This window comes from Galeopterus variegatus, unplaced genomic scaffold (genome assembly GCF_000696425.1).
Source record: "Galeopterus variegatus unplaced genomic scaffold, G_variegatus-3.0.2 Scaffold3838, whole genome shotgun sequence".
Classification (NCBI taxonomy): Eukaryota; Metazoa; Chordata; class Mammalia; order Dermoptera; family Cynocephalidae; genus Galeopterus; species Galeopterus variegatus.
The window spans coordinates 199,037-210,951 of record NW_007729949.1 but is presented as its reverse complement, the minus strand read 5'-3'; the positions used below and the strand labels follow the sequence as shown (position 1 = coordinate 210,951).

Below are 11,915 nucleotides of genomic sequence, written 5' to 3'. Positions count from 1 at the left end.
GTCTTGTTAATCAAAGTCTCTTTGCCAGGGAAGAAAAGAATTATGTGAACCGATTCTGGAAAGAAATCCATGTGGGAGACTTTGTGCATCTTCGCTGCAATGAGATCATCCCTGCGGACATTCTGCTGCTCTCCTCCAGTGACCCCGATGGGCTGTGCCACATCGAGACTGCCAACCTGGACGGAGAGACCAACCTGAAGCGGCGGCAGGTGGTCCGTGGCTTCTCAGAGCTCGTAAGTGACCCATGTTTCCAGGGAATCACAGGCATCATGGCCACACAGTGTCTCCTGTGCTGGCCCTCTGGGGTCAGAGCACCTGCATCTCCCCCTCTGTCAGGCCAGGCTGCTTTTGCTAGTAGATGAGACTGAGGGTCTGGGAGGACCCCTGCCCTACCTGAACCCACAACCAGCCTGTGGCTGTGGGGAGTAAGATTCAGTTTTTCTGACTCTGATTTCTACTGTACCCATGTGAGTTTCTCAGAACAGTATTTGGAGTCCCTGTGAAATTACAAGGAACATTGTGACCAGCTGATGGTCAGCATTTACTGAGCTATTGTGCTAGTTCACTAAATGGCAACACCAGCAGAAATAATGGCCCTTCCCAGAGTGGTGTTTCTCCTCAAGGGTGTTTCTGACTTCAGCATTAGGTCTTCCATAACTGAGTTCTGCCTTAGCTGAGCACCAGCACCGTTCAGAAGTGTGCAACAGGGTGGGGAGTTGGGGGTGAGCACCAGGAGGGGAAGCGGGGTCTGACGGTTGCACTCACTAACAAGCCTTGCGGCAGGAAATGCAAACTCCATCATTAACTTGTCTGTTCTCCAGGGAGAAAGGGCTGCCCCTCCACGTCTGTGTAGAGGATGCAAGGTGCCCCCTCCAGGTGAAACTAAAGTGGCAGGAGCCCTCAGAGACCAGGATGTGTCTAGAAGGGGAACAGGCCCACCTGGGCAAGCCTCCTCCTCCTAACCCTGCCCTGTCCCAAATTGCCTGTCAGAACCAGGGCCTTGGGTCTTGCCATTGGCCTCTGTTGAAGGATGCTTTCAGAAGAGGCTCAAGAGAGCAGGTTCCTACATTGACAGTGAGGGTACTGTGGGGGATTTCCTTCTCCTGTAACATAGCACCCTCCCATGAACTCCTGTGGGAGGAGGTGGTCTCAGAACCAGGACCAGCCAGGCTTCTCCGGAGAAATTAGAATCATTTTGTAGCTCATGGATCTCAACAAGGGCACCGTTAGCATTTTGGGTGGAGCCATTCATTGGGCAGGATTGTTTGGGGGCTGTCATCCCTGCCTCCCGCCTAAGGAACATCCATGCATTTCACTCTCAGCCCCGTCACTAGAAAGGGTGCCTCTGCACACTTGCAAAAGGCCAGCCAGGACTCTGCACACAGGGGCATCCCACCTTGCCTGGGCTGCTGGGGGTCTCTGGCCCGATGTTCAGCCACCACCTACAGGTGTGTCCCTTAATGACAAGCATCTGGCTGATTGTTCTGCCCTTGTTTCCATGTCAATGTCCTCATTTACTTTTTTTCTTCAGCCTTCTTTTGTGCCAAATATATTTTTGTGAACTGTTTCAAATCTTTCTTGGAATAAGGCAAAGCAGACATAAACATTAAATATAGTATTTTTTTTCACTAAGTGTTCCTATTCCAGTCAGGAGGGCTGGGGGAAGTGATTGTGAGGGACCCTTCAAAGTCTAGCCTTGGTGGTGACTGAGCTCACCGTGGACTCCATGTGCCTGTCTATCATCTTAGGTAAGTCCTAGGAATGCGCCAGACCTACTCCCAGCTCCTCCAGTAGGCCTGCCCTGTCTCCCTCCTCTACAGGACAAGTCAGCACAGAGCTGGGGGGAGGCAGGGCTCACAGGGTAGAAGCCACCCTCCCAGAGGAGCTGCCGTGTGCATAGAGGATGACTTAACATAAAGGAAAGCGTGCGGATATCTAATTGGTGATGCTTCAGACAATGTGGAAAATATGGCGACATTTAAGAGCTGGAGAGCACAGTGCACCTGTTTGGGGGTGAAGGGGGCGGGAGAAGCCACAGGTGCAGCTCCTCAGTCACCTCTTAAGAGTAACTTCCTTGTTCCTGTCTTCTAAGCTTTTCGACTTCTGAACCCAGTTGTATCTAAAAATCTCCCCCATCCACTTCTTCCCCAGGCAACAAGTGCAACACTTCATAGCTCAAAGGTGTTTTATATAAGGGAGCTGCACGTAAGTCAGATGTTTAAAATTCAAGGATGGCTGCAGGCAGACACATCCTATATCACCCTTCTTAGGGCCTCATGAATGCTTGAAGAAGCAGGGTTGAGCCTTCATCTAGTCAAAATGGCCAAAATTAACAACCAAAACAATACTGATTTTTAAAAAAAGGTTTATTGGCACCAAAATTGTTCAATATGCATGCACATTCTGGTCCCCATTATTAGAATATTTTTTCACTTTCTCTTTTTTCTCTTTCCCTAAATGCCCAAAGACATTTTTCTGTTACCTCAATTCCCACTCGTATATTATTATTCTGAAATATATGAACCATCCCATGGAAAATAAAGGTAATAAACCTCTGGCTTTTAAAAGTCCAACAATTGAAAAACCATGATTTCAACTGCAACATTGCAATGCCAAGAACATTTAAATACTCTGTATTTAAGTGAATTTTCATCATGTGGAATTAGCTAGTCTCAGACAGGTCAAGAACTGGTAATGATCTGTATACTGATTTATGTTAAATACAAAGTCATATTTTGCCAGTTTGATGAGTGGTCATTTGGCCCCTAGGAAAACTTAAATTAGAAGTGATTTGCAAAAGGTAGGTTAAGAACAAGAGATGGCCTTGGGATTAATGTAGGAACTGGGTGTACCCAGCATGGTCCAGTCAAGAGATGGACACCATGCATGTTTCTTCAGGGCAAGTCTGATTTAAAGAATTCTTAATAGGAGATTGCATGGTAAGACGTAAAGAGGACTCTGAAGAATACACGAGTAGAGGATGCAAGGGGCAGTCACTACCCCTGGGTTTGATCGACTTCCCTGCCCAGGGAAGAGGTCCCGTATGGCAGGGGGCATGGCCATAGCTCCTGGAATAGCAGAAAAGCTACTGAGGGGCTATACTGATGGAACTTCCTGGAAATCTTTTCTCAGGGGTGCCAGAGAAGACTGTCCACAGGGAGGTACTGAGCCTGGGAACCTGCCAGATGCCACGGCAGCTGCTGGTTACTGGGCATTGCTGGAGACAGCCCTGGGGAGGCTGCTCCTGTGTGTGGGTGGGGAAGGTAGCCCTGGCCAATGCTATGGATGAACACCAGTGGTGGCTCTCCAGAGAGCCAACCCTGCAGAGCCAGGGCCAGGAGAGGGTGCAGGGAGCAGTGCATGGGCTTGGCCGGGCTGGCCCATGCTGTCTGGGCACCTGGTTACCCTGAGCTGAGAGCCGAAACAAACCCCAACCCTGCAGAGCCAGGGCCAGGAGAGGGTGCAGGGAGCAGTGCATGGGCTTGGCCGGGCCGGCCCATGCTGTCTGGGCACCTGGTTACCCTGAGCTGAGAGCCGAAACAAACCCACACACACACACTCTCTCTCTCTCTCTCTCTCTCTCTCTCTCTCTCTCCTCTCCACCCAAAGGCTGCCCTCATCCTCTACCCTCCCTCCAGCCCCTCCCACTGCCAAGGCAGGACCTAGCTCCTCTTTCCTCCTCTCTATTTTCAGAAATCATTTATGAGGGACTCATGTGCTTGGGGAAGGATGCTAAGACAGAGGCACACCGTCCATATGCTGCCAGGTCTAGTAATTTAAGGCAGTGGGACCAATACCTACAGGACTGGGGACTGGGGGTGACAAGTGTTCATGAGGAGGTCAGCGGAAACTCCCATAAAAAGCGGCTTGAAATGCATCATGAAGGCTGGATGGAGAGTTTGGGTGCCAGGTATTTTAGGCAATGACACAGGTCAGGAGCTGTCTCAGAGGTGGAAACAGCATTGTGTTTAATGAAGAGTGCTGGACAAGTTGTACAGAGTTGAGGGGCCACAATGGAGAGGCCAGGAGGCAGCAAGTGCAGCCTACCCAGACCCCGGCATCTGAGGTCAAGTCTCTAGAAATCTGACAGGTGGCTCCGGGACCTTAAAGCACCCAGGCATCTCTTCTCTGGCAGAGGAAACATAGATATAGGGACTCTTATTTCTAAGATTTTGTGTAAAAGTTGGGGTCAAGTTGAAATTATTCACAAATTAGGAGGAGACCCCCAAAGCTGCACGTTGTGTTCTCAGAACCATCACTGTCATTTGTGCAGGCTTCCTGGTGCCTGGCCTCATCTGTCTTTCACAATCAGAGCAGAGCAAACATTTAAAACAATTTTGTGTATTTTTGAATACAAATCCTGTAAGGTCATGATGATCACACCATTCTATAGATGAGAAACAGAAAAAGTGAAGTTAGGCTGCCTCCCTGAATCAGGTGGAGTCGGCGCAGGTTCCTCCCCATGCCCCAGCACCTGCCGCGTTCGTTCAGACCCGCAGCCCTGCGGGGAGCTGCGCACAGTCAGCCACTACAGGGAAGGAGTTCCTAGCTTGTCTGTAATAATTTGCACAGTCATTTCTGCAGAATAAGAAATTCCCAGGCTGGTAATCTTATATGCAATATAAATAGGTTCAGAGACCCTTTTTTGTCATTTTTATTGACTCAACAGATATTTATCAAGCATCTATTATGCTTCAGATGTCATTGCAGGTGCTGCATTGGTCAGAATTGGGGAACGTCTCTCCCTTCCTGGTGCTTACACGGTCTGTGTAAATAGGTAAATTAGTTAGAAGGTTGAAATGATAAGTGCTAGAGGAAACAATAAAGCAGAAACAGGGGCATGAAATACCAGGTGAATGGTGGAATTTCTATTGGTGGAGGGTGGGGGCAGGGCAGGCCTCTGTGAGAACAGCCGGAGAGTCCAGACCCGGCACCCACATCGGCATCAGAGGAGAGCCATCCAGGAGATGACTTCTGTGTTCCAACAGTTTGTCTCTTGGATGGACCTAGTTGGACTGTTGCCCATAATTCCAGCTACATCACAGTCCTTCTGTGCAGCACTATTTGGAGCAGTGTTTGTTAGGCTTGCAGCAGGACCTGTTGCTAACACTCCCCAGGCATGTGTGGATGTACACATATGCAGGTTTTTGTGTGCAGGTGTGTATTCCATATAAGGAGAAAAGATGAAATGACTATGGAAACTTTCCTAGGCTGGGAGAAGTCTGAGAAGTACACCTCTAAAAGACTTACCTGATATCTGGATCTGCACTGATTCTACCAGAGGGTACTTCAAAAAGCTCACTGAAAGATTTGTACTGTCTTTTAGTTCTGTTTTTCTGTGAAGGTTTTGAAGTATCCTTGTGCTTTGTGATACATTGTTACTAAATTCCTGACAATGTTCTTGGGTGCCAGGTGCTTTCAGGCTGAGACTAAGCACATTTTCCTTTTTGAAGGAGGGTCAGTCCCTCCCCAAATTACTTGACCAAATTCAAGGAGCTTAGAAAAATAACTAAAAATCCAAATATGTAGGAGACAATTTTTTTTTTTATCTCTACCTACACATGCTCCCACAATTATCTCTACCACAGGAAAACCAGAGGTGAAAGAGTGAAGTTTGCATGGTAGTTCTTGTACCAAAGTGTCTTTTTCTTTAAGCTTTTCAAGTTGTTAGTATTTCATTAAGTTTAGCTACATTCTCCAAGGTGAGATTAAACAAGGCAACATAATCTATCATCTAAATTGAAAACAAAGACAGCTGGCTTGGTAAGTTAATTGGATCATGGTTTTCTTTTACGTAATGAAGTATAGTCAACAAGCTCATAATTTATACTATGGGACTTTCATTCTCAAATTTAATAATCACATAATTTTCTTGAAGGATATTAAACCTGTAAAGTGAAAAACAGAAAGAAATTACTTTGAGAATACAATAACTTTAAATTAAAATTTTAATTCCATCAAGTGTGGGTGTTCAGAGAAATTCAGTCAGGTAGGTAATATGATTATCTGAGACATGTATAGTATTGGCGTGTGTTTAATTCGTGGGGAATGTAAGTTTGGTTGTAGTAGTTTTTTTGTTTCTAATTCTGGTGGCTTCAACATGTACTCTTTGTCTTGAATCTATGGTCTATCAAATCATCATTTAGAGTAAAACACTGACCTCAATGGAAAAAATTAAATGCTATGGAGTTTATAATGTTAGGCTGAACTAAAATATTTATCCAAAAAGATTTTATCACACTGTATGGAAACTTGAAATTTTTTTGTGTGCATTTAACTTCACTTTTTTGTGTGGTTGGAAGTGGTCATCTTTTATTCCAGAAAAAAAGGCAACCAGAGCCATAGGAGGTTTTTATTCTATCTAAAGTGGCATATAATATGAAATGCTATATTTCTCTTTGACTATATCTGTATTGTAAAAATCAAAGGGGGGAATTTAATTCAACTTTTCTAAATGTAGTTGAATTGCATCAGCAGTTGCAAAGGGTATGAGGCTGTGCGTGTGTGTGTGTGTGCATGTGTGCGCGCACACATGCGCACATGCAACCCAGTGAGACCAGAGGGCTGTGGAAACCCTTCTCAAGTATTTTGAGTGTTGGTGATTCAAGACCAAAAGGGGGCCAAGGGGAAGCTGTGGATGCAGGGTTGGGCTGTGAAGTGGAAGTCAGACTGGTGGTCTCACGTCATATTGCTCTATTAGGTTATTACTTTCTATTCTTGTTAAATTTAGGAGAGGATAAATAGTCTTCTCCAGGCTAAAAACATGGTGTTCCAGAAGTAGATTGATCTGCAAGAGAACATTCTGGGGAATCTGGAGTTTCAGGCTAGTTATTGAGGACCTACTGTGAGCTGTGCGCGTTAGGGAAGGGGTATTCAGATGGTCCAGCATCTGCTCATTGGACTAATTTTCTTTCTGGATTCGTATGAGCCTATTTCCCCATTTCTCGAGCATTCCTGGGGAACCTATGGAATGCTTTCTCTTTGCAGCTACTCCTCGAATGTAATGCAGTGTTTTGGTTCTCACGCTTGTATTAATGCTCCTTAGAGTTTTGCCCATCCACAAGTGAGAGAGAAATGGAAGCAGAGATTCGTGGACACATCTGCACTTGTGCAGAGACGGTAACGTAAACCAGACCTTATAAGGGAGTCTACCTGTGAGGAAAGCAAAGAAATGGCTTCAGAGAACACTCTTACCTGCCTGGGTATGGATGAAACAGTGCCCCCTGACATCTCAATTAGGTTACATGGAAATTAGTCCAGGGCTTTTTCACCATTGCTAATGAATATTCCATGTGATGAGGAAGCGCTGTAATGGGCCCCAATGAGAGTTTTAACCAAGCTGAGATCAAGCCTAAAGCAAAGGTCTTTAGTTTGTCAGTTTTCAATAAAGCCATTTTCAGTAGTATATATGTCAGAATGCCTTACGCTTTCCCCACCCAGTTATAAAAGGCCAGGAAGATTGGGTGGGCATCATTTCCAGCAACGAGAAGTCTTCCCCTTGGGGTACAGAGAGCAGGTGCTTGGGTACGTCCACACAGGGTTTCATCGGTTAGGAACTGGGCCAAAGCTTAGCTACAAATAAGCCCTTTCATTTGCTTGGTAAAGAAGGCCAACTTCAAAGGACTACACTTCTAGATTTGTTTTGGACAAAACTTCAAACAGTTGGTTTGTTCATCCGGCCTTTATCAAGCATTTTGGAGCCTTGACCACCAGGCAGGAAATTCTCGGAGGACAGACTCCAAGGTTGACGTCTCTGCCATGGTCCAGTGAGACTAGAGGGCCAGGGAAACCCTTCTTGAGTATTTTGAGCACTGGTGATTCAAGGCTAAAAGGTGCCAAGGAGAGGCTGTGGATGCAAGGTTGGGCTGTGGAGTGGAAGTCAGACTGGTGGTCTCCAGCATCAAAGAGAGGAGGCATGGGGGACTTGGATGTGAGCAGGGAGGGCCCCCAACGCTTTCTAAGCAGTGCCATCTTGTGCGCCCTCAGGAGACTGGGGTGTTTGCGAGGAGCTGCCTGGAATCCAGCATGCTCATCCTCTTGGGTTTACCAAGCACTTATGTGTGCCAGGCACTGTTCTCGGCACTGTAAGTAAATCAGAAAAAAGCCCTCCCTCAAGGTTAAGGATCTGAGCTGTCGAGTGTGGCAGAACTGGGATTCAAACTGGAGCCTGCCTGCCTCTGAGTCCCAGGGCTCCCAGCTACCACCCCAAACTCTGGAGTGTTCCCTCAGGAGAAGGGGTGACTGGGTGTGTGGTTCACAGTGCGTGTGAGCACAGCCAACCCCATTGCCCTCACCAAGGAAGTCCGGGAGAAGAATCCAATTATAGTAGACTGGTGGAGCCGGCGGGTTGGGTATGCTGCAGTACTGCTGTCCACGTGCAGTGAAGACAAAACCCACCTCCCGTGGCCTGTGACATGGCTTCCTGCCCTTCTCACCCCTTCGTGCCAGCTCAGAGGAAAGTGTTAAGTTAGGAGGAGTGTGAGTCCCTGTGATGACCCTGGGAAGGAAGACCCTGGTGGAGTAGTTGAGGGTCCGGAGATGTTGGGTCTGAGGAGGAGGCTGGGGGGGCTTAATCACAGCATGGCACTTGAAGACAGGCCAGCCACAGTGCAGCGTGGAGAGCCAGCTTCAGGTCTGCCTCCTACTCTTGCTAGCTTGTGACCCAAGAAAATGATTCCATCTTGCCAGGCCTCGGTTTCAACATCTGCAAAATGGAATTGACATCAGAGGTCCTTCCCGCCTGCCCTCAGCACAGCACCAGGCAGGCAGTGGGCACTCGACAGGGTGGCCATGCTCATCGACACCCCTACTGCTGCTGCTGTTAGTGAGAGGCTGACTCGCCAAAGCAGGTGGTGCACTGGCCTGTGAGGGAAAGGTGGGGCCAGCACCCATGGGTGAAGTTACAGGGGAGGGATTTGCTTCTCTGCACAGAAGAACCTCATGATAAATACAGTAGATCTGTCTGGAATGGGTCATGCTGCCCTGGGTGTGGTGAGTTAAAGGAGAGGCTGGGGAGTTTGAGCACTGGATAAGAACTGTCCAGGGCAGAGAGCTCCCAGCTCTAGTGCGAGTTCCCTAAAGAGGCAGCTGCATCTCACTGACTCCTTCCTCACCTGGGATTTCAGAGTGACCTGCATACCCATGCACAGAGCAAGACAGCATTGACCCTGCAGTGAGAGATTTGACAGGAGCCCTACACAGGCAGAGTTTTGGGATGTGGGATCACTAAGTCTGTGGTGTTAACCTGAGTCTTCCTGGAGCAAGAAAACCAGAGCCGGTCAGACCTAGCGGACCCTCGGGAGGGCTGCTGAGCTAACCCAACTGCAGGGGCAGGTAGATGTGCTGCTAGTGGAAAGTTATGATTTTTGAAGGGAATTCTTTTGTCGTGTGTTGCCATTACTGGCAGATATTCCACAGGGGAATTGTCTTGATGTACTAGTGCTGTTGAACACAATCTCTATGTGAGCCCCCATCTGTTCCGCAGTGCTGAGCTCAGCAGACGTGACGTGCCCCTCCCCCTGTACCATGCTGACTTCATTATGAGGAGTCCATGGAGACCCTCCACCTCCAACTGTAGGGCTGTCTTAAAGTGTAGGCTTACCAGGGAAAATCCCATAGGCGCAAACCTTAATTGATGTGTAGGGTTTCTCCTGCCTCCTCACAGCACTCAACAGCAAACTGCAGGGAGGCTCAGAAGGCAGAGCGTGTTTCCTTACCTTTCCCTACAGTACTGCTTCCCCGACTGCACACATTTTCTGCACACAATAATAACCAGAATTAGCCTCTGCCATAAGCAGGCTGGAGCTGTTGGCTCTTGGCACTGTTAAATCTAAAGGTGGAGCCCATGGGATTTCTGCTCCCCGAGGCCAAGTGGCAGCCCCTTTCGTATGACAGCAGAAATTGTAGGAAAGGGAATGTCTTAGTCTGTTCCTGCAGCTCTAACAAAATAACCACAGGCTGTGTAATTTATAAATAGTAGACATTTATTTCTGACAGTTCTGGATCTAGGTGCCAGTAGACCTGGTACGAGGTGAGGGCTCGCTTTTGGTCTACAGGCAGCAGCCCTCTTGCTGTCCTCACATGGTGGAGAAAGAGAGGGAGTGTCCTCTTGCATCTCTTCTTGCAAGTGCACCAGTCCCACTTATGAGGGGGCTCCACCCTCACAGCCCGCTCCCCTCCCAAAGGCCCCACCTCTTGACACCATCACGTTGGGAGTTAGGTTTCAACATGTAAATCCTGGGGGGACACAAACCTTCCATCTATAGCAGGGAGCATCCTCAGTCCTGGAGACTCATACTGCATCATAGCTCTTAGTTTGAAAACCTGTTTGCCTGTGGTTCCTCCTATTCATAGGTCCTTGCTGCAGAGTTGAGTCAAAGGAGCAGTAGCACCTTGCATGTGGCAAGGACCTCCCCAGGAAGGAGGCCTGAGAGCCTCCCTAGGGCTTCCTCTGGGTCCTAGTCAGCGCCCTTCAACCGTCTCTGTCCCCTCTGTGTGTCTTGCCTGGGCTGGACCCTCCCTGAGGAACCTCACCTTCACCACCACGCTTTCCCAGGCTAGCCACTCTGTGTCATCGTCCTGTTTATACTCCCCCCACGAGACAGGACTGCATCATCCCTGCCTTACGCCCAGGCATCTGGACCCCAGGACAATGAAGCAGTTTGTGAGCAGCCACACAGCTAGAGCCTGGGAGACCTGAGATTCCCGTTTGGATTTGTGAGACTCTGTGCCTGCGTCCTTTGTCTTCCAGCTAAGTCAGTGGTTCCAAACTCTTTTCGGTCACACACCTCTGTTGGTAAACAGTGCTTGACCATGTGCCTCCCTACAACGCAGGCGAACTTATTTCCCCATAAATTAGGTTACGTGCATTAGGTTGAACCATTGCTGGCTTTGTAGGTCAAAACGCTGCGTACTAATATTCAGCCACATTACAAAATGCACTAAGAAGAGAAAGACTTAAAGTGTGAGATTAGGAGTGAGTATCCTCAAAAGTTCTGCTGCTCCTGACTCACTGCTCGTGAAGGGTGGAGCCATGCGCCTGCCTGGTCCATATGGCACCTGGGGAGCCCTGGCCCCTCAGAGGAGGCCGTGGGGGCTGAGTGGGCGTGTCGCGCTGGTTTCCACTTGGCACGGGTGGTAATGGGTTGTAGTTATACGTGTATGTAACCAAGAGGCCCCATGCTGGTCCTCCCCCAGAAAGACAGGCGGACATTTGTCTCTGCAGGTGACAGGAGCCTTAGAGACCAAGGGCACCCTCTCTGTATTCCTTCTGTCTCTTCCTTCTGCTTTGGTCTAAGTGAAGCAGGTCAGTTGCCTAAGAGCAGGTAACGGGGGGGAGGGTAGGTAAGCTGCACCCCAACTCTGTGCTCAGCAGGAACTGAGAGTCAGCACCCTGTGAGGACAGAGCTGGCACCTCCCTGTGTGCCCCTGGAGGTGGGGAGGGAGCAGCGAGGTGGGGCTGTCCAGCCAGGAGGAGAATTGCTGGCTGACTTCAGATGCTTGGATGACATCAGGGCTTCCTTTATTTGCTCAGGAGAATTTTTTAAATTCTCACAAGGATTAGGGATTTGATCCTGAGAATGAATGTGGCTAGCCAGCTAAGGGGGAATTTGGTGCACTAAGTCATCTTAAGCCACAGAGGCCACTGCTGATCTATCTGCTCAGTGATGCCTGCTGCAGGGGAGCCAGGCCAGGCAGGTGAAAGAGGTTCCCCTCCACTCCCCCAACGAGAGGGGCACAAGGAAGAGGAATGGTACCTGGAAAGGGGGGCTTCCTGCCTCACCCTACCCAGGGCCAGCTATGTGCCCTCTGAGTCCCAGTCTCCTGTCTGTGTCACATGAATTGGAAAGTGCTTTCCTTGGGCCGGCCCGGTGGCGCACTGCTACAGTGCGCTGCTTGGGAGCGTGGCGGCGCTC

The 11,915-nt window shown here is 48.8% G+C and overlaps 1 protein-coding gene across 1 annotated transcript in view; it reads left to right on the top strand.

Moving 5' to 3' along the window:
* Window positions 1-16: 16 nt before the first annotated feature.
* LOC103601705 (probable phospholipid-transporting ATPase VA) overlaps window positions 17-11,915 on the top strand; it is a gene marked incomplete at its 5' end in the record, with an annotated part of 91,445 nt that continues 79,546 nt past the window's right edge. The window contains 1 exon segment of the mRNA XM_008586129.1: window positions 17-233. Coding sequence (XP_008584351.1) covers window positions 17-233 — 217 coding nt within the window.